This window comes from Arachis stenosperma, chromosome 8, assembly GCF_014773155.1.
Source record: "Arachis stenosperma cultivar V10309 chromosome 8, arast.V10309.gnm1.PFL2, whole genome shotgun sequence".
NCBI classification, from domain to species: domain Eukaryota; kingdom Viridiplantae; phylum Streptophyta; class Magnoliopsida; order Fabales; family Fabaceae; genus Arachis; species Arachis stenosperma.
The window spans coordinates 54147929-54172451 of NC_080384.1; the positions used below are offsets into that span (position 1 = coordinate 54147929).

The window sequence follows — 24523 nt, forward strand, 5'->3', positions numbered from 1 at the left end:
TTGGCCTAATAATTAATTTATTAATCTAATAATTAAATTGTCTCTATATTAATAGCGTAGAGTTTGCACTTTGCAGGTAGTTTCATTGTAAAAGGCACACATTGTCTTTTTTTTTAGTTTGTATCAGGTATCTATTATGTTAGAAGTCCAATAATTAATTCTTCAAGTACTGATAGAAGCACAAAATGAATGACTCTTCTAAACAAACAAACTCTATTCTCATTTTCTAGTAAGTATTAAACTTGAGAAAAATGGTTAAAAGACACAGACCTTCATTCATTTGTGCCAGCTTGCATTGCTGCTCACGTTTTCTAATTAATGTTGAATTATGATTCATATTGGATAAATTAAGCATACACAAATTCATAAGCATTAATACTGTCAATAGGGCTGATCTCGTAGGGCTTTGAATCCTAATTCATAGGGCCAAGCGCCAAGATAATATCACAATAAAATGCCTTACAACCAAAACGGCCAACTTTTCAAAAAGCCCATAGGGCTAAAAGTCCTCATGGACCAAAGGATCTAGGGCTAATCTATGGGCCACCTTTCTTTTTTTTTTAAACAAAAAAAATTAAATTTACTTCCCAATTAATTGTCTAGTGTGATTTTTGAGAAATTGAGAATAATCAAAATACGATGAGATTTTTTATATTAATAATAAAAAATAAACTAAGTTGGGTTAGTTTAGTGATTAGCTCACTAGTCCGCTTAAGTAAGTATCGGAGATTCAAATTCCGCTGGTCAACGACAAACCCTTAAATAGAACTCAGTACCACGACAAATTAGTTCTTAACCTGTCGGGTTGAGGAATACTATGAAAACCAAAATAATAATAAAATGTGTCCTTTGACTTTATTCTAATTGTGATGAAAACTTCATTAATAAAATTAGAACCGGTATGTTTCTCAAGAGAAAACAAGATCAAATTAAGTCCTATTGTTCTATATGTAACAGACAATTCCCCTACATTAATTAAGTCCTAAACATCTTAACCATCATACAAACATATTATCATCATGATTTGGTGCGCAAGTATCTCTTTCCACAAAGCATACATTAACTATATAATGTTGAAACTAACTAATATATTATACATTATACATTGTGTTAATTAAGGTGCAAGTACTACCACTATCGAAAGTTTATAGTAGAGAGTCTGTGTAGAAAGTGCATAAAATTTTCATCTGTATCCAACATGCTGATTCTTACATATTGTTGGCTAACTCCAAAGTGTGTTCCACTTCTTGTCAATATGTTGTGTCCTCTAAGAAAGCTTTCGCAGTCTTCTACATTTCTTTCACATTTTAGCCACACAAATGCTGTGAACAAACGTTTCACCGTATCAGTACATCAAAATAAAATTCAATGTATAATAATAATAACTTAATTATTTTGCACTATGTTGTATTTTAAGAAGAATTTTGAGAATATTTGTTTAGAAAGTGCTGGAAATTTGTATCTAATGAAATTTTTGTTTCAAGATAGTAACACAAATATATTAATTAGGTTATATTTTGAGAATTTAATTTTAGTATAATGACAGTATTTTATACGTACATCCAATCACATGATTAAACGAGTATGTAAAATATTTTACACTGTCAATACATCAAAATTAAACTCATGTTTTAATATTGTTTCCAATCGAAACAAAAACAAAATGGTTTTTTTTTTATCCCAAAGGCGAAAATTCTTGGTATTTTGGCTTCACTAATGTATGAACACATAATTCTAGTTTATTATTATTACCTGGATGAGGCACCAAGTTTTGATTAAAGAAGGTGCAAAAAGAAGGAGAGAATGTAGGGACACTGAAGAATCCATTACTACGCTGAACTGCTTCTCTGAGTTGTTTCCATCTGTCTGTCATGATTTTGTGGCTGAACTCGAAGAAGGACTCGCCGCCGCCTTGTAGTTCGCAGCTGTCGGAAACTGCCCTCAGAACCTTGGCGGCCCTAAGCTGTGAGTCCTTAGAGACTCCTATGGTATTGAGCTCTATGAATTTGGTCATTTTCTTTGCTACTTCTTTGTCTTTCACAAGAGCCCACCTACAAATCCCCAACTACAAATCTTAGTGTAAATTCAAATCTTTCACAAGGACATACCATACTACTAATATGATCATTAGTGTTCAAATCTTTTAGATATTTGCAAAAGATTAATGCGTTTTTTAGAAATTTAATTGATTCAATAGGCTTTTAGGCCAATTCTCTCAGAATTATGCACAACTATCATGTCAGAAATACATAGCCGTCACATGATTGAGTAATATTATGGTGACACTCGCACGTAATTACCTTCATGCGAAGTTGATAGTTGAAAATCGTTAAATGATAATTTAGTCAAATATTTTAAATCATTTAACGATTCTCAACTATTAGTTTCATATAAAGACAATTACGTATGAGTTTTCCCCTAATCTTGTATTTTATATTCTTTGATAGTGATACAAACATGGTGTGTAAAAAGAAAACAGGAACATAGCCATCATATCGTTGAATAATCATATTAACAATTCTAAGACTCAGATATATTAATTAGATAGGTCTTTTTATTATCTACTTGATTATGCACACGAATTGAAGACCAACAGAAAGACCTATCAAATCCCAATGTTTATTAGAATAGTAAAAGTTTAGTTACATTTAATTTCATGTGAAATTGATAGTTCAGAATTATTAGATGACAATTTAGTAAAAAAAATATCAAATTATTTAACGACTCTCAATTATCAAAATAATTTGACATTTTTGACTAAATTATTATTTAACGATTATCAACTATCAACGTCACATAAAACGCAACTATAGAATGCAATGAATGAAAGTTATGAAGAGACAAACCCAATGCGCATTCCAGCATGACCAGTAGTCTTAGAAAGAGTGAAAAGGGTAAGATCATGGTTGGAAGGGGAAGAAATAGGAGTGTACTGAGGCCAGTAATAAGCAAGATCGTGGACCAGTAGACCCTCAGAGCGGTTGAGCACTGAACGCCTGACGGAGCCATCTGGGTTGTTGGGAGAAGTAACCAACTCAATGTAGGGCCCACTTTTGTCAAACTTGTCAGCATCACCACCCCATTTGTATAGCCCTGATTTCTGGTAATCCGTCATTGATGGGTATGACTGCATTTCAACATCTCTCATCTTATGCATTTATTATTAACAAAGTGTCAAAATTTTGTCTAATTTATTTTTTTATAATAAATTTAAATTTTTTTAAAATTATTTATTTTATATTTTTAAATTAAATATTAATTTTTAATCCTTTTTTATAGGTAAATGTTATTTTTTAGACACCATAATATTTACCGTGTAATAATCTCTATTCTCTAGTAAGAGTCTCAAATCTACTTCTTTTGACTGTCATCACTCATCAGTTCAGCACATGCAAACTGTATATTGTATCCACTGTCCTCATCTTATTTATGAGGGTTATTTAATTTATACTTAATTACTTTATACTTATACTAGATTAATATTTACCTTTTAATTATAAAATCATATGTAATCATTTTGTATTATATTTATAATAAGAAAATATGTATCAATTTATTATATAAAATAAATATACAAAAAATTTGTTATCTATTAATAATTAAATAAACATAGATAGAGAAAGGAGGCATTAAATCAATTCTGGGAAACAGATATAGAAGAAATGATAGATTCGTAGTAACAGTTTGAATGCTCTAATTAAATATATTATTTTACAAATTATATTTCGAGCATATAAAAAATTAGTTATTTATATAAAATATATATTAAAAATAGTTGAATATCTAATTTTATTATTCAATAATCAAAGATAGTGTTTCAAAAATCAAATTGAACTAGCCAGATCGATTTGGTTAATTGAAAATTGACTATCATATCAATATAGTTTAACATAAAAACTGTTCAGGAGTAAATCAGTTAAAACATAAAAAAATTCAATCAAACAACCGATTAATCAATTGCATTGGTCTTATTATTAGTGGGTTAACTAATTTGAAATAATAAATAAAAAATTGTATATTTTATACATAAATATATTATTTTATTATATTTGATTTAATTCCGATTGAATCTGATTCGATCACCAATCCAATTTTCAAAACTTTTTCAGAAAACATGAAATTCTAAAATGAATTGATGATTATAAAAAAAAGTTGAATTTTAGTATGCTATGTTTATAGTAGTTACAGTGACTATGAAGTGTTATTAAAATTAAAATTACATCTTGTTTACATTTTGGTAACATTTTTTTAGCAATATTTTTTATGAAGTGTTGTTAAACAATAAAAAATGTTATTTTAATTTTAACACTACTTTTAAAATACTATATCTATGGCAGTGACAGTAATATAGACATACTAAAAAATATATAAAAAATTAAAGAATCAAGAGAATTATTTTGAAGGAAGCAAATGAAGAAAAGAAAAGTTAACAAACTATAACTCAAATGACATAGTCTCTTCATCTTCACCTAAAAATTTTGCTTTCAAATTTCACTCCTAACTTTGTGAAAAAAAAAATGAAGGAAAGAAAGACATACAGAGTAGTAGGGTGAAGCAGAGACAACACTGATGGGTTGAGGAGAATGAGTTGGAGAGAGAGCATAAAGAGCAGCAAGAAAGAGCTGAGAGGAACCCGTTCCAACAACAAGGTGACGATCCTCTGTCACAGCATTTCCCACCACACGGTGGACCCTCACAACCTCCTCTGCAAACTCAGGTTCTAGAAACCAACAAACATTGCTCACATCTGAGAAGTAACTCATTGATTGCCACCCTGCAATTCTTATCGTTGCTTTCTCTCCCGTTTCTCTCCAAAATGCTTCGTACACTCTCGGGTCTCCACTGCCAATCAAACCAAATTCATTCAGGATATAATTTTGTTACGAAAAACGCACTTGAAGTTATCTTTATGTGAAGTTGATAGTCGAAAATCTTTAGACGATAATTTAGTCAATCTGTCAAACTATTTAACGATTTTCAACTATCAACTTCACATAAAACAGCTACATATGAGTTTTCACTATTTTGTTAAAAGCTAAATTTTTATTTTATTAAAAAGGTGTCAAGTACTTTTAGTTCCTGTCTGCATATAAAATTTAATGTTGCTTCTGTATACTTATTAAATTAATTAAGCTAAAATATTATAAATATTGTGTTGTTAGGATTAGTATTGGACTATGCTCTGATTTTGCCAGATAATCCATGGCGTGCCTCCTGCAATCTTTGGGCCTCTGGTGCCTTTTAAAGAATTTCAAAATTTCTAGACAAAAAGAATCCACCACTAACTGCTATCACCATAAAAAATAGGTATAGTCTCATTGAAATTGTGTATATAAAAAAAGAGGAGTGCTAAGAGATTAGTAATTTTTGTGTTTTGTAATCATTAAATGATCATCAATAATATTTTTAATAGTGTGAGTTTACATTCAATAATAAGAGATCACTCATTTTTTTTATGGTTAAGTATTGACCACAAAACATAAAAATTGTTAGTTCTCTAGACTTTCTCATAAAGAAAATTAGGGGGTTATTATTTAGGCTATTTAGTGGCTAGTGCATTTGCATGTGTTAGGCTATGAAAAATATGGGGGTCCATATATATGAAGGAAGAAATGATTAGACAGAATAATGAAGAGGACAAAAGATAGAAAAAGTAGATGGTAGATGTTTGCATTTACAGCTACATACATCAGATTAATTGGGAGGCAAACCCATGCATATACCTCTCAAGACTTTTGAAGACCAAAAAACAAGTTGGAATTGGACTTCCATTTTTAATAATATGCACCATTGGACCCACATTTTTGCAGTTCCAGTTGATGCAGATCCAAGATTCTAAAGGACCCATACAGAAATATATATGTATGAAAATTTAGATGAAATTAACTTTACTTAAAATTAATAATAGAGAGCAGTTAAATAAAAATTTAGTTAAATTAATCAAATCATTTAACTGCTTTTAATTATCAATTTTACATAAAATTTACTGCACTTAAATTTTTACTATATATACGTATATATATAACATTTTAAGAGAAATATTTTTTTATGGTGTATATTATTCTTTTTTTTTAATAAATGAATAATGTATATAAAAAGAAAAAGTATAATGCTATGGTAAAAAATGAAATTAGGTATAAAGTAAAAATTATTTATTTTATAATAAAAAATATTTAAAAAATAAAAATATCATATACAATGCATTTTTTTCTTAAAAATTTAATTATAATTTTTATTTTTTACCAAAAAAAAAATAATTACGTACTTTCTACCCCCACTCTCTAACATGTTGATTGGCCAAGATAATAAAATAAGAGTTAACTCTTTTTTGGTTAATTTTTAATTTTAATTATCTTTTTATTTTAAAAATTTTATATTTTAAATTTTAAATTCTAATTTTAGTGCTTGTTTGGGCGTCATTATTTTGATAAAAAAAAGAAAGATCTTTTTTTCAATGAAATTTTTTTTTTATCTTTTAGCGTATTTGACAAATTTCTAGTAGTAAAAATAAAAACACTAGAAAAATAAGAAAAAAAAATTTTTTGAGAAGTTATAATTTACATCTTTTTTTAAAAAATATTTTTTCTTTAAAAAAAGATATTTTTCATATAATAAATAAACAAAAAAAAACTTTTATATTATTATACCAAAATATAATTAATAGATAAAAAAAATTTTTTATATGAGATATCCAAACATAAAATTAATTTTACTTTTACATAAAATCTTTTAAAAAGATAAATTAAAAAAAATATTTTTTTTTTTTAATTCACCCAATCTTTTTTTCAAATAAAAACGTACTAATTGAGGCTTTTGGTCCATCCAATTGAATTGGTACACTTTTCATTCACAACCAATTAGTTGTGTCAGCATGAATTAAATATATCTGTTAATTATTGGTTACACTACTATCCTTTAGGAAATTATCTCTTAATTTTCAGTAATAAAATTCAAATATTAATATTTTATATAAAATATTCACAAATGGGGCGGCCACATAGAAGATTAGAAAAAGAAAAACTCTGAAACTTTAACTGAGACAAGAAAAGGTGCAGCACTGCAGTTTCATAATAATTTTGATGATGGTCACTGCCGAAAGATAAAGGTTGCCTTCAATCAGTGTAAGCAACAAAGCATCAACCATATCATCCCCACTAACTTATTTCCTATTCTTCCTACTAAAAAAGCACCATTACTTTTATTTTCTTTATTTTCTCAACATTATTATTATTATTTTTATGTAGTATGGTAGTAATATTCCACTTTTTTATTTATGTATATACAAATAAGAATTAAAACTCTAACACTTGTTTAGTAAAATATTCCTCCATCCGATGTGGTAAATCTGAATTTTATTTAAAAGTCTGTTGTTGTTGACTTATAAATTGCTAGTTTACTTCATGCATAAAAGGAGATTCAAATTCTCAATATTTGCTTAAGTGGATGAGTGGACTGACTATTTGACTAAACTAAATTGGTTAATTAAATTGTGTTTGGACCCTCTGACTAAATTAGATACTGTGAAACACGGACACTTCGCTGAATTATCGTGTCCGCGTGTCGAACACATTTTGGACACGACACTCACCGACACTCGTCCGACACGCGTGTCTGCTGTGTCCAACCGTGTTTTAATAAAAAATAAAAAATTCTTCTTCGGACACGTCTGGACACACCTAAATACTATCACGTGTCCGCGTGTCCAATCTTATTCTTAACATATATTTATAAAATAAATTTAGATATAATATATATTATTATTTATTAAAACAAAAAATATTTTAAATATTTTATATAATTAAAATAAGACAGTAAAAATAATTAAAAATTTTAGTTTATATTTTAATATCAGTAAAATATCAAAATATCATTACAATTTATCTAAAAAATACTTTATATTTTATATATGTGTGTCTCTGTATCATATAAAATTTTAAAATTTGCGTGTTAGCGTGTCCCGTGTCATGTTTCGTATCCGTGTGCGTGTCCTAATCCGTACATCATAGATTAGGTATGATATTTTTTCGTGGGTGAAAAAAGAGGGGGAAATAGTGTATTTTTCTTTTTTCCTTACACTATAAGCATTTTAGTGAGATTAACACTTTGGTGGTGTTTCAACTTTAATATTCTTTTATTGCACTATATCATTTTCAGTAAATAACATTTTTCATAAAAAAAAAACTCGTGTCAGAAAGATAGTTAGAAGCATAATTATTTATATATATTTTATTATTATTTTAAAATTTTAAAAAAATAATTTTACAACAATTAGTTTTATTTTAAAAATTTATTTCTTGCATCAGATATTAATTAATTATATAATATCATCCTCGCAAATAAAAATGAAGAAGTAACATGCTCGTAACTAACAACCGAAACAACGTCACCAGTAATAATAATAATAATAATAATAATAATAATAATAATAATAATAATAATATCCATGTTAGACATTTTAATGCGAGGTGTATAGAATTGAATATTAATATATAATTAAACTAATAAAATTTGATATTATATTAAAATAATACTTATATTACTCATGATTTAATATTATGATTTTGCTAAAACCAAAAGTTTGCAATAACAATTTGTTTATTCAATTGTTAAAAACATTAATGCATTAACTCTTACTTTTTTTTAATAAAATCTTTTTAGTTTTGTATTATTTTTAACAATTACCTAAGAAATTCGTTAGATAAAAATTCTAAAGGTTATAATATAGTTACAATCATGATTAAAAACTTGAAAGCATGAAGTCAAACAACCAAACAATATTTAAAACTGTTTACAAGTCTATACTCTGAATGTCGCTGACATTTTTCTTTATCTTTTGTTCAAAAAATTTAGAAGTAATAATATCTTTACATAAAAATAATATCATAAATTATTAAATAATTTAAATAGATATATTCGATTAAACATATTAAATTATCTAATTATTCACACTGCTACGTGTTGCGAGAATCCAATTTTTTGTTTTTGTTGTAAGAGAATAAATTGGGCACGTTAATTGGTAAAGACTACGACTTGTCCCTTTCTTGATCAGAAACAAGTGCAGCAAGCAAAGTAAAGAAAACCGGTCCCAAAATTAAAGACTCAAGGCCCCGAGCCAATAACGCACAATATGAAAAGGACTCTTCATTCTTGATAATAATAAGTAAATTTCAAATCAAATATAATATTTCACATTTTTATTTTGGATTAACAATGATATTTTTTTTAATTATAATCTAATGTATTATTTTTTAAAATATAAAGTAATTTAATTTATAGAATATAAATCGGTCTATAATTTTAAAATCTCAAACTGTTCGATTTGTGTTTAAAAAATTAAAAAAAATTAGAGTACACAAATCGAACGATTTAATTTGTGTACTCCAAATTTTTTAATTTTTTAATTTTTTAAACATAAATCAAAAAATCCAACTTGTGTACATCAAATTTTTAAAATTTTTTAAACACAAATCGAATTCTCTGTGTCTAAATTTTTTAATCACAACATTCTTATGTTTTCTTCGTTAAGTGATTTTACCATAAGTAAATTTCTTTTTGATAATTTTTTACATAAATGTTAAAATTTTCAAATTTTTTTTTTTATAAAATTAGATATTGCATTTTATCTTAACTTTTGTTATATGAATTTTTTAAATAATTATGCAAATATTTTTAAGAAAATTGAACCAAATGCATGAATTATATTTATTTGTTAAATTAATGTTATCTTTGAGAGATTAAAATAATATTTTTAAAAAACTATTTTATTAAAAAAATAAATCTTAATAGTTTAGTGAAATACTAATTAGCTAATAAGTATTTTAAGAAATTAGTTAATAAACTTTAATATAAAAAATATGTAATAAAAATTAATATTTAAAATTTTCAATATATCTCCTGTACCTTTATGAAAAATAACTTTAAAAAATCTTAATTAAAATAACTTTAACAAGACCCTTAAAATAATCAATTTAAACAAAATATATATGATGTACTATTAAGTTAGAGATATAATTATTTATGTTATTTATTTTTATCAATTTAAATATTTTAAATAAATAATTTTATGATATGATATTAAAATTTTATATTTAAACAAGTTTAAAAGTTGACGCTTTGATAAATTTTAGAAATAACAAAAATTAAATAAAAAATCTACGCAAAAATTCAGCAATCCTAAAAAGACTCTTATTTAAAAAAAATATTAAAAATATAACTGTTTTTTTATCGGTTTAAATCATTGAGATTAATGATTTCACGACAAAACTAACACTATGAATATATACGATACTAATAAATAAATTAAAAAAAAGTGATTATTACTAATGTTGAAAGAGTAGTAAAATAGAACTTACTGGTCGAGATTGATGACTCTGTTGTTGTTTTTGGGTGGTGGTTGATGATGATCCTCACAAGTAGAAGAAGAAGAGTTGGAGAAAGAAGAAGATATAAGCAAGCGAGGTTTATTTTGAGGGTGGAGATTACTAATTTGCCCCTGACGAGGATATTTGTAGAAGAAGAGATCAAGTTGGGAATCATACATCATTCTGAGTATGAGGCTTACATTGAGAGCCAGAGAGAGCACCAACAAGTGCCTCATGGAGAACAAGCTTTGAAGCTTCGCCATGAATTAAGATTCCAGAGAGAAGAAGGAGTTAGTGTTCTTCAATAATCACTCTGCACACTTGCCAATTATATAAATAACTCTCTCTGTGTGGTGTCATTCAAAAATTATTATTTTATTAACCTAATAAATTTTTTTTTTTTCACAAGTTATTAATTTCTTATTGTTACACTAACTTTATTTTATATAATCTATTCTTTTTTTTGGTTTGAAAAATGTTAACACTGTGTTGTAAATTTATTTTTAAAAAATAAACTAATAAGTAGAAATACATATAATTAAAATATTATTATAGTTGTTTGTTTTAATTTAAAATACCAAATGTTATATAAATATTACAAATAAATTGTTGTAGATTTGTTTAAATAAACTTTTTGAAGGTTGAAAATTGAAATTAAGGATTTTATTTATGTTTTGTAGTTTTGTTTTTAATGTTTCTATTATTTAACATTTTATAAAATAAAAAGTGAATATAAAAAATAAGATTTTACTTTTTTATTTTGTTACAAAGTTCTAAAAATATATTGAAAATGATTATAATTGAAATTAAGGGTGGCCTAACTCAATTTTAAAAATTTGTTTGTAGTAAAAAAAAGTGATTTATGTTTATAAACTCTTTAAAAACATTATTAAAGATGTGAGATTTGTAATAAAAATAAAAATAAACACTTTTTTTTTTTCAAATTCAAAGAGAACCTAAATTTTCATATTGCTAGGATTGTGCCAACATGTAGAGTTGTTTTTGGATTAATTATTTAATTCCTCTCTTTTTCTCTCTCTCTATTTCTCAATAACCTAAAATTCACTTTGAGGGTTGACTTTGTAACTTGTAAGGATGATTTATGTTGGTATTGGAATTTTAAAACTATCATTTTTATTATAGAACTTATATTTTGTTAATTATTTAGTTCATAACTATGGATTTACAAAAGTAATACATGTCTATGCTAAATGCATTATTTGCCACGTGGCATATCACATGTGATAAAAGATGCTACAAAACATGCCATGTGGCAGATCACATTTGCTTGAATTATAATAACATGTCCTTAACATGATGGGTTAGCAAACAAACGTTTAAGAATTTATTTCACCTATTTAGGGAAAAAGATTATTTGACAAATACTTTAATATATAGATCACATTAATTAAAGACATATCTATTATAAAAAATTTTTAATATACTTTATCTACTTATATTTCTTTAATCTAGCTTTTAAAAAATATTCTCATGTAGTCATGTAGATTACTAAAGTCTAAAATTTAAAGTTATTTAGGTCAAATTAGAGTTTTGAAAAAGTAGGCTAAAGCCCAAAAATATTTAATAATAATAATAATAATATATTTAAATTTAAGTCACGTTTTAATATTATGAATGTATTTGTTTTTATTTCTCAAAAAAAAGTATTTTACAACTTAATTTCTTTATATATTAAAAATTTTATATAAATAAAAAATAATTTTCCAATAAAAAGTACTTTAAAAAAAAAAGCGAAATAAGTCAAAATAAATGCAAACTAATATATAAATCATACTTATTTAATTTTGAACAATAAAAATATTATATATATACTAAAAATCACCTATTAAATTAATTATTATTATTATATATTTATCTATTTGTGTATCTGTATGTATATATATATTTTAATTTAAGATATATTTTATACGTATAACTAATAATTTATTAACAATTAATTTTTTCATGTATATAAAACAGCCAGTTTAAATTAAACCAATACTTGAAATTATAATATAGGCCAGACTTAGCATGCATATATAATTTAGGAAAAATTTCAGATGTACTCAGAATATTAATATTCTAATTATCTTAATCATTGATTTTAAATAATATATATTATATTTTTTATTATTAAAATTAATAGTTAAAATTATTAGAAATATACTTGAAATTCTTCTAATAACTTAACTTAGTAGTTCAATCCAAACAAATTAAATCGAAAGATTTGTCAAGTGATAAGGTGAATCCATTGAGGTCCCAATTTTTTAGCTTCATGCATTGAGTACCAAGGAATTAATGCATGTGATGATAGGGATAAGACAACTACACATGCACCTAGGGCACAAATGCCTTGATTTCTATATTCATCGTCTATCCAGACATTAGGCATATACTCATAATTTGGGACCAATATACATTTTCATATGATAGGAAAACCTTATGGCTATGGTAATAGTCATATGCTAATATATTGTGTGGAGAATTTTGAATGAAGGATTTGAGGCTCAGCTAACTTCAATTTAATTTAGGGGTCATGAATGGAGGGGACCCTTGTCTATATAAATAAGACTGAAGAGGAATTTGGTCCAATATCTATAAAACTATTAGCACTAGCTTTAGCCCCTTTGACTTGGTGTGTGTTGTTTCATTCACACAACTTGCAAACATGCCTTTTCACTCTGCTTCCTTTTTTGGAGTTTTTTGGATCCCATTATAGCTGCTATAAATTGAATTTAAATTCTCTAAATTTTAAATTTTTATTTTAAAATATAAAGTATAATTTCTTACTTTTAAATAATTTTTGTCTCATATTTTCTCTTAATTCCACTTATAAAATAAATTATGAAAGATCACACTCTTTCTTCTAAAATAAAATTTAAAATTTAAAGGATCCAAATCCTTATAAATTAATCACCCGTTATTATCTTCTTATCGAATTAAGGTTTTTTTTAAGTTGAATATAATTATTAAGACAATTATAAAGTCTTATTAAATATTTACAAATTAAAAAAAAAAACAAAAAATACATTCACTACTTTAAAAAATTACTTTTTATGGTTATTTATTTTATTTTTAATGACAATAAAAATACACGTTACTATATTTACCAATAATTAGACATTAGTCGTCTTATATTTTGTCGTTAAAAGGTTTTAGTGACAATAATTATACAATTGTCAATAAATACATTTTCAATAATTGTAAAAAGTGTATAATTGTCATTATAATATATAATAATAACGATAAATATACAACTTCCGTAAAAATATAAGTTAAATAAGACATATAATGATTATATGTTATTGCCACTAAAAATAATGTTTGTTGTATATTTTTATTATTTACAATATTTTAAAAATATCAACCAATATTTTAAAAATTACTTTTTATTAAATATTAGCTAGCATTGCAAAAAAAAATTTTATCTTAAATTCTAAATCGTAATTTTACAATAAAAATTAATCAACTAATATTTACTAATTTAAAAATCGATTCATATATTTATTCTTTTGAATTATGCAAGTCCCTAAGAAACTAACAAACATATAAGATCAAAAGGGAAGGGTCATAAGCTAAGTTGATGAAAATGAAAGAATAGATATAGAGTTGAACAAGCGGTTGACATTTCATCACAAAAACAGTACAAAGAAGCAATCATATGGTTCCAATGGCCATAGTTGGGTGTATTATTGTGGTGCTTAATTCAATTGCTAAACCTCACGTGTCATGGATATAGCATTACGAATTTAGCATAACCATTTTTAAACTAAGTTAGATTAGTTGAGTAATTAGTTCATTCGTCTACTTAAATATTTATTAAAATTTAAATTTTATTTTATGTATATAGTAATAACTATTAGTAATGACAGATCTGATATGAGACAATTTAATTTTTAACTGATTCAAATTAAAAAATACCGTAAAAAATGTTCATATTTAGTTTTTATAATGAAATCCATTTCTAAAGTTAAAAAATAAACATGCTTGAGCAAACGTATTTCGTATAAGACACACAAAAAAAATTATTTTGTATTTTTTTATTCTTTTGAAAAAATGGAGAATACTTAAATAAAAAAAATCTTAAACATTGTATGCGTTCACAAGTTGAACACTTTAAGCATATTTATATATTAAGGTAGATTTTTAATTTTTCTATTTTCCTTTAATATAAATAAATGCAAATAGTGTTTGTAGTAATGATTAGAATGTGTATGGAGGTTAAAATAAATGTTTGCCTAATTAATGGGGACACACGGTATGATGAGTTTGAGATCCCAGCACTTAGGAATATGATTATAAATTGATAGACCATATTATATATACTCTAATTCTCCAGAACATGCTCAAATGATAGTTGTTTAATTTGTTGAATGCAAGAGAAATTAAATGTTAGTGTTTTATGATATTATTCCTCTTCATGAGTAAAGAAAAGAAATAAACCATTAAGCTATTAATTAGTTTAATTTGTATTCACTTAATAATTATTATGTTGGTAATGCTCTTGAAATGAAAGCAAAGAAATTAAAGAAAGTAGGTCCAATTATTTCTTTATTTGATATTTTGATTGCAATACTGCGATCAGTGTTGGTAGCTTTTGTAACGAGAATATAGAATTGAACAAGAAATTTTGATACAGATTTTGAAATACAAATATTAGTAGTTTGCTTTGTATTTTTATTTATAATGTTTTTAGCTTTTAAAATCTTATTAAAAAAATTAAAAATAGCGAGAATAAGTTTTTATTTTTATTTGTTCAATTCATAGAATCTTAAATAAAAATATTAAAAATAAAAATATAAATTAAAACGATTTTAATATTTTTTAAATATTCACAAATCCTATAATTACTTCAATATAACTAAACATATTTATATTTCTGCATATTAAAAATATAATTATTCATTATGTCTCATTATTTTATTCATCTAAATTTTAGAAATAACTAAACATAATCTTTTGTCACGGTTTAGCATAGAAAATCTCTTTGAGAAGAATAGAATTGGATGAAGAATGAAGATCTTATTAAATTTAAATAAACATGTATATTACACATGCATAATAATTTTTGTAATAAAAAATATAATCTTCACTTTTTACTAAAATTTGATGAGATAATATTCAATTTGTTTTCTAAATTTATATGTGAACCTTAATTTAGTTTCTATAATTTTAATTGCTTTTATTTAGTCTCTAAATTTTGCGAAGATAACTGATGTTAGTCTTTAAAACAATTTTTAATATACAGAATTATAGACGTTAACGGAATGTTATCCTACGTAGATAGCCAAATGGCATATTAGAATTCTGTAAAATGATGTCGTTTTAATTTTGACATTTAAATAACTCAAAAATAATATTATAAGTGATATTTATTAAAACTTTACCTAACAAGTGATACAACTTTGTTTGTAGACTATTTACTATTTAAATGCCAAAACTAAAACTGTATTATTTTACAAATTTTAGCATGACATCTAATTATCCATATAAACATTCCATTAACGTTTTTATACTAAAAAAAGTAAAAATCTTTCCAGGGACTAATATATGTGAGTCACGTTTACAAAATTTAAGGATACAATTGAAATTTTAAAAACTACATTAAAACTCGCGTACAAATTTAAAGACTAAATTAAATACGGAATCAAATTTTATTCTTCATTGTAGCATTATTCTATGAATATGTCTCATGTCTACCTTTTATGGCGGTTTGACATATATACATAAACATGTCTCGTGTCTCAACACGAAGCAAACCGGTCGAACACCTGTTGGAAGCAAGAACGAACACCTGTCGGAAGTAAGAACGTATATAGAATAGTCAAAGTCATTTCGGTGACTACGACATTCCATGTGATGATCAACTCCAAACTAAGGTTTTTAATTTGGTCAAAGTTTTTCGTATTGAAAACTTCAATTTCTTGATTTCATAATGCTTATTTATTTCCCATCACTCCTCCTATCCTTTTAAATTGTAAGTGAGATGTGTTAAATTTTGTAATATTGGCATGTGATATAAGATTTACCAAAATATTAAGATTTGTTAGTGAATTCGTTATTAAGAAGTAGTTCCTTAGAAAAGAAAAATCGTTAGTAACGAATTTCAGTTAACTACTTCACCCTTCAAAGAGATTGTTAATAGTAATTTAACCCAATACTAATGTATTACACTATTTTCCCATGTTAAAATTAATTTGTGGGGTATGTTTAGTATAATTTAAATCAATTTTTAGATCACTTAATACTATTTATAAAAATAAAATTGAGTGTACAATAGAATTATAATATACTTCTGTTATTATGTCAATATTATTAGAATATCATAATTAGAAAATAAAATCAGACAAATATCAAAGAAAATTAGAAAAAAAATCAATATAATTTATTAAGATATTATTCTATAACGAGCGTACTATTAGTGTACTCTTAGTCTATATAAGAACCTTATAATCACAAATAAAAAAATATGAATAATAAAATAATACTTTTCTAAATAATTATTCATTTATTTCCTAAACTCTTTGTACTATGATAACAAATATACTACGATAATATTAAGGGAATTGATATTACACTCTTGGTATAAAAACTATTTCAAATAGATTTCATGTTATATTTGATAATAAAGAAGATTGAATTGAAGTGCAAGAGTTTTGTGAAGACAATTAATTATGCATTATTACATTAATACAAATAATTAATTTTAAAACTTATTATTTAAAAAAGCCATTCACATAAATCCAAATTAATCGTAACTATAATCTAAATGAATGACTATATAAATTAACAACCATCACATATTAAAAACAAAAACCCCATGTAAAATAAATCTTTTGGTATTAATATTTAAAATAAAATAATACAAAGAAAATTATCTCTTTTTTTTCATTTGATAAAGAGAATAAAAGATAAACAAACTTTTATTTATTTAAACTTCAGCGTTACTTGATACTGAAAATTCTGGTGCAGTTAACTTACGTGAAGTTGATAACTAAGAGCCATTAGATGAAAATTTAATCAAATTATTTAACGACTCTCAACTATCAACGACTGCACCTGAATTTTCACCTTAATTAATACATCAAAGGATCCCCAATTGAATCTTATAAGGATCAAAACAAATACTCAAGCATTGACAATTTTGGTTCATGAGGAGGCCATGGAACATGAACCCTAACCATGTTATCCTCATAATCAAATTCCACATCCACCCCATTAATCTTACAAACAATAGGTTGCTTTGATGCAAACACTCTCATTTCCCCACAACCCTTTATTCCAATTTTGACCCTGCTTTGTTTATCATCAAACACAAGTGACTCAATTGCACCACCGGAGTTAAGCATGTTCACTAACCCAATTGGTGCAAATTGAATTAACCTCTCATTATTATCATTATAATTATAAGATGATAACACCCTAACTGGTGAAACTGTCATTAGTTCAAAGCTGAATGGTTCAAGTGAAACTTGTAATTTGTCTGAATTCTTCATTAGCTTCAATTTGTTTTCCTTGAAGAGATAAACTGCAAAAATTTCCACACCATTGATGGAAATTGGTTTTTTATTATTAGCATTAGAATTATTATTACCATTGTTCCATTCAATGTCTTTGGGGCTTGCAAAGCATGTCACTGTGTTTGAGAATTCACAGGCACTCTTGTTTCTTCTTGTCACAGGGCACCAACCTCCTCCTTGGCAATTGAATAGTCCCAACACTCCAGTGTACTACAATTAAACAAATTAAAACCAAAGTTATGTCATATAATTGATATTAGAAATTAAATGGGTGCGAGTCACTATAACAATTAGCTTAAGAAATAGGTTTAATTATTCTGTCAATCCCTATAATTTTACTGAATTTTTAATAAAATTTCTATATTTTTTTCAATTGAGTCCCTATATCATATCAGATTTTATAACTAAGTCCTTATCGTGACAAAAACGTTGAAATTAATCGTATTTTGTTAAACTATACAAATATTTAGTCAAGTGTTAGGCATATTTGTTTTGTTTAATAGAATATTTTGTTAATTCCAACATTTTTATCATGGTAAGAATTTAGTTACAAAACCTAATATGTTACAAGGATCTAATTGAAAAAATAAGAGAAAAATTAGACACCTAATTAAAAATTCAGTAAAATTATAGGAATCGAAAGAATGATTAAACGTAAGAAATAAGAATTGCTTTCATTTTTAAATAATATATGACTTTATATAGTCATGACGCTTAGGACTACACAATGACTTAAAGCATGAATCTTGACGACAATTTAGACTTGTGTGTAGTAAGAGGGCGAGCCGATAATAATTTTTAAAGTTTACCCATCTTGTGTGATTAGGACACATGTTAAAATTACAAAATTAAAAAAGTTTTTAATGTATTTATTTTGTATTTATTAAATAAAAATATTTAAAACGTCACACTAATAATAAGCTTATCATATATCCTAAGAGCACATGTTAACTAAACTCTAATTTTTAACCTAGTTCATTAAATAGACCTAATTCAGTCCGAAAGTTAACTTGAGAAGCAAGATTTGTCTAACACTCTTTTATAGTTATTATGAATAGACCTAATTTTTAACCTAAGTACAAATATTATTTCTCTTTTATAGTTATTATAAATCGACTCGACCAGATTAAGTAACACAGTAGATAATTAAAGCAGATGATTTTGTGATCACCTTGTTGAGGTTCCAAATCTTGAGCATTGTTTTGCCATCATGCAATGGATCCATAAACAAGCAATCTCTAGTAGGAAGTGCATAATGTTGGCACCTCAAGATAGAGCCGTTAGGCAAAACAAGAGTCTTAAGCAACTTGAAGTTATGGTTGGAAACACAATCACTAACATAAATTGGTCCACCAGAGATGGCTCTTGAGGCAGCATGGAACTCAGCACAAGGGTGAGTGGATTGGAACATGTCCCAATCTGGCTGAATGAAATTCCCCATCCATAAGCTGTTGTAGGCACAGTGTACCATGTGACAACCTTGTAGCCAGTATGTGCCGTTCGGGTCGCCCGTCGGATCCGTACACCAAAAATCATCACCTAAACAAATTATGACAAAAACAAGTATAGTAAACGAATTTTTAATTAGACAAAATTAATTCTTCATTATGGAATGGTAGAAATTCAGGTACAGTCGACTTCATGTGAAGTTGATAATTGAAAATCATTAGATGATTTGACTAATTTGACTAAATTTTCATCTAACGGTTCTCATCTATCATCTTTACGTGAATTCGACTGCAGCTGAATTTTCACCTTATGAAATATTTAAGATATATGGTTAGAATTTAGAATTTATGATAAAAAAAAAATAATTGAGTGATTGACTTCTTAGCTAAACTCTTATAATAAGAATGACGATAACGATAAATTCGACAAAATTTTATGTTGATTATAGAAAGTTGCTTACCGACTCGGCCTAGCGAAATGGCTTGGGTGCCCAAAAGGAAGAAGTCATTGCAATGCTCCATGCTAGCAATGACTCCATTGCCTTTGAAATGCTTCTTCACAGAATCTGTAAGTGCTTTGTAATAAGCTTTTGCAAGATCCACACGACCACCGTATTCCTCGCATAGCATCTCAAGCAACTGCATTCAAATAAACACAATAAAACATCATCCTCTATCATGCCTCAAATCTAATTAACTAATTTCTCTTTCTATTTTTCCAACAATTTTTAAAAAATAATTTTTTTTTTGGGATGGTAAGAACACTCTTTTTATGTGGCTCAAATTTTGGAGGCCCAATTCAGACTATGAATATTTCTTAGTATAATTTGTGGACTTCATCATCATTTTTTTTATCCAAATACCTTCTGAAATTTAGCACTTTTCATACCATAATTTGAAAAAATGTATTATTTTATCAATAAGATTCCATTTTTATTTAGTATATACAGATAAAAATACGAATGAATATAATATTATTGTAGATTTAATATGGAAAAAGTCTAAGGAGCCAACAACTTTTGTGTTTTTTGGCCCGCACTTAACTATCAAAACAAAAGTAAATAATCTCCTACCATTAGATGTAATCTCACACCATTAAAAACATTATTGATGGCCAATTGATGGTTACAAAACACTAAAATTGCTGACCCCTAGCATTCCTCTTTAATATGTACACGCAACATTCTTTAATTCGACAAGTTCCTCGTATACTCACCAGCCGGATGCTATATTAGGAAGGAGACACACACATTTAAACAACCCAATTAGTACTTGAGTTGAGAAAATAGTGGCTCCCGTCAATTTTCAACCCTGCAATTAAAAGTTTACAACCACCGTAATTGGCTATGGTTCTTCCTAATTACACTAATTAATGCATGATTGCCAAGAGAATAATACTATTATGCTTATTTCCCCTAACAAGCTATTATTAATTTCATATGCAACTATAATAATAACATATCCTAACTAACCATCTAATATTTTTCACAAGACACAATATACTATGATCATTGAATCTTATATTAGAATCTTAAAGATTTTTATAAGGTGTCTATTATCCTTATAATGTGCGTGGTTAATTAAAAACAACATTTAAATTAAAGCATGGATGATATATAATAAAACAAAGAAAGATCACCAAAAAAAAAAAGAAAGAATATTGGAGAACACTTACATGTATAACATCAACCTTAACCCCATCAATCCCCACAGATTCCAAATGAGAGTGAAGTCCCTCATACAATTGATGCACCAAATGAGGTGGTACCAACCCAACACCATTATTCACAATTTTATCCACAGCAAGATCCTCCATTGTCATTTGCAAACTTTGTGACATCTTAGGACCAACAACCTTAGACATAGGCATTCCCTTCACATTGGGCCTTATCCCACCCCAATACCCACAAAGCGCATGCCACACGTAAACATGTTCCACGCTCTTGAATTCTTCCTTTAGGTCCCTAACAAACGCACCCATCCCTTTCTGGTCGGGGTCTACAATTCCTTTGTAGTCCCTGAATTTAGAATTCTCTACGAATTTAATCAGCCGACATGGCATTTGTTCGCCGGCCGATGTTCGGTTCATGCCTTCTTGTTCGTCTGTGATTGGATCGTCGTCGTGACAAATTGATTGCCATCCGTCGTCGATTAAGACCATACCCGGAGGGCACCCTCCCTCTACAAGGCCTTTCACACCTTCCCATACCCCTTTAGGGTGTACCTTCAAGTAGAAGGCATCCCATGTACACCAACCAAACTTGTCCACAATACCTTAAATATGTAACCATTTAAAAGTATAATGTCAGAAATTCAGTTATGTATTATTGTAAAAAGGTTTAACTTCGTGTAGCAAATATGCCAAAAGTTGTTGTAAAGAGAAATATACAATTAATTTGTGTAATACAATGTTATACCATAAACTAGTAGAATTTTAAAGACTACAGACAATAATCATGTTAGCTAGGTACATATTCAAAATTAATTATTAAATAAATTATTTATATAAAATAATATGTATTAAAATATAAAATAAATATTAAAAATAAATAAATAATATATGTTTTTTATATACTTTTTATAATTGATTTGATTTTTTATGTGCAGATCACATTTATTTAGAAAATTACATTATGTTTTGATTACATATTTAGGCATGATTTGATAATATTTTAAAAATTTGATTAGTTGGCATTTTAATTTATAGAATCATTAGTTTCCAATAGATTGTGACTTTGGTGAAAAAGAATTTAATAATCCCAAGCTAAGCAACTCAATTTGAAAGACATTTAAATTAAATTAAAACCCAAATGAAAAATTGAAAGAAAAAAAAAGTTAGTTAAATTTACAGAAAAGTACCTGGTGGAGTTTTTTCTTTAAGGAGCTTGAAAGTTCCCCAGTGAAGGCGTATGATCTTGATGGCTTCTTTGACCAAACGGAAAGGGTCATGAGAAGCATGAATATACAAACACCTTCTGAAGGTGGATCCACTGACACGTGTCGATCCACTCTCAACGCACATGTCCACGTAATCATCCAAACCCGGTTGAAGTGAGGCTCGGAAGGAACCTTCTAGAATGGGGAGCAGGAGAACATAGGGTCTACCATAGTGGTCATTCTTGTCCAACATTAACAACTGAGTTTCATGCTCCACTTCGTGTCCATTGCTTCCAACCCAATGTGTTGTCCACCATACCTTAAACCTGGCCGGGTTTGCGCACATGAATCAGTACATATTTTTCAGATTTTGCACACATAATTTTAAATCAGCATTTTGACCACAATAATTTATATCCACATTTACATGAAAAAATATATAATTTACATTCATATTTATTAAAATTTACATACATAAATTAATATAATTTGTATTTATATTTTTTAAAATTTACACGATAACAATTTAGTATTTATAATGACTAAATAATAGCTAAAATCATTAAAAAAAATATGAGCTCCTAGAGTTTCTCTTTAAATATTTAGGTTACACATTTTATATGTAAATAATCTAAAAGGTGATAGTTTATTAAAATAAAACTCATGTATATGCAAGATCACTTTGAAACATAAACTTAATTAATTGTCATTAAAAACTAATTTACCCTCGTGGTTGCTCGTGATAAGGTAACGACTAGCGAGAGTTCGAGATGAAATTTTAAAAATTTTAAAGAGAGAAAATAAAAAAGTTTAGGTTTCATATTTAATATCAATATATGTATTTTAACTTTATTTAAGACACTGATACACATGTATCGAGTTAGCGTGTCGTGTTTCTAAAATTTATATCTCACGCACTATGCAAACAATAGACATATGTCACTGTATCGACCAAAAATGATTACATTTTTAATACTTTTCTTATATAAGAGGTCTTTTATAAATTTGTGTGAATTTTTTCATAATTTTTTTTAAAAATATTTTATGTGAAACTTATTTTTAGCGAACACAATTTTTATGAATATACAAGAGGTCTTTTTTAGTTTTTGTTTTTTTGCTGAAATTATTTTTTTAAATAATAAATTTTAAACTTTTAGATTCTGAAAATTAAACAAAAAAAAGATTATATTTATACCAAAATTCATGTAAATATAATAAAATTAAAATATAAAATAAGTAATGACCTGAATATGCTCATGAACCTAATGTCTTTGAGCTTGCCAAGTGGAGCCACGTGGCGGCACCTGGATTCGGTGGCATCAAAGCCCACGAAGCAACCAACGACGTTGTTGTTGTTTGCATCCGACGATGAATATGGCGACCGTGTTGCTACTATGTTGGATGGAACCTCCCTCAGAAAAGGTTCTCCATTTGCAACAAAGTTTGATCCTTCTAACTTTACACACAAAGCTTCTTTTTCATTCTTACTACTATCACTTCCACCACCATCCACAACCTCTCCTATTTCTTCTAATGCACCATTATTTTTGGTTAAGTATGGTGGAGCCATGTTCAATAGAGTTATTGAAGAGGGTAATTATGTAATTTAGGTAAAGGGTTAAGGTGATAATGAAATGTTTAAGCTAATAAGGTTTGGACTTGTGAAGAATTTGAGAGGATCAAGAGTGATGAAGTATAATTGTTATGAGACTTGCGATTGATAGTAATGGATAGATAGTGTGGGAAGATTTATATAGAGAAACCATGGTTTTTATTTTTTAATAAATTAGATCAAACCAGACAATTCAACTGGATTAATTAAAAATTAATTTTTAAATTGATATAATTTAAATAAAAAATTAATTAATAATAAATCAATTAAAAAACTGAAAAATCAATTAATTGATTCAATTTATATATATAAATATATTATTTTATATATCTATTTTAATTTCAGTTGAATTTTTGTTAAACTCCAAAATTTTTTAATTTTTTTATTATTCAACTTTTAGAAGCTCGAAAAAAGTGTTTTCTACTTTACATATAGTGGGTGGAACTGTGGAAGACAATCATATTAAAACGATATCATCATCTAATACGCTTTCCTCTTCATTTTTTTAGATGTCTATCACTAAAGATAATAATTAATTAATTTTATATATTCAAATAATTTATTATGTATATTTCTTAATTATTATATTTATACTGTAAGAAAAAAAATTAAATATTTTTAAAATATTAATATTTTAATAATTTTATTAATTAATTTTAATTATAAAATATATATGATATATTAATTAAAATCATTAAAATATTA

At 26.6% G+C, this 24523-nt stretch overlaps 2 protein-coding genes across 3 annotated transcripts; both read right to left on the reverse strand.

The window, feature by feature from the left end:
• Positions 1 to 721: 721 nt before the first annotated feature.
• Positions 722 to 10650, reverse strand: LOC130944952 (tryptophan aminotransferase-related protein 2-like). Of its 2 annotated transcripts, none has more exons than XM_057873558.1 (5): positions 10353 to 10650; positions 4539 to 4842; positions 2847 to 3148; positions 1753 to 2051; positions 722 to 1322 (listed from the first exon to the last, which is right to left on the reverse strand). In XM_057873558.1, the coding sequence occupies exons 1-5, from the start codon at positions 10622 to 10624 to the stop codon at positions 1135 to 1137; spliced, it is 1365 nt and encodes a 454-aa protein (XP_057729541.1). In that variant the 5' UTR covers positions 10625 to 10650; the 3' UTR covers positions 722 to 1134. The 2 variants fall into 2 exon arrangements, with proteins under 2 accessions (XP_057729541.1, XP_057729542.1); XM_057873559.1 differs by having other exon boundaries at positions 725 to 1322; positions 2847 to 3127.
• Positions 10651 to 17400: 6750 nt separating this feature from the next.
• Positions 17401 to 23911, reverse strand: LOC130946290 (galactinol--sucrose galactosyltransferase-like). Its single transcript, XM_057874966.1, has 6 exons — positions 23451 to 23911; positions 22189 to 22532; positions 21005 to 21603; positions 19791 to 19968; positions 19053 to 19420; positions 17401 to 18091 (listed from the first exon to the last, which is right to left on the reverse strand). The coding sequence occupies exons 1-6, from the start codon at positions 23774 to 23776 to the stop codon at positions 17477 to 17479; spliced, it is 2430 nt and encodes an 809-aa protein (XP_057730949.1). The 5' UTR covers positions 23777 to 23911; the 3' UTR covers positions 17401 to 17476.
• Positions 23912 to 24523: the final 612 nt, after the last annotated feature.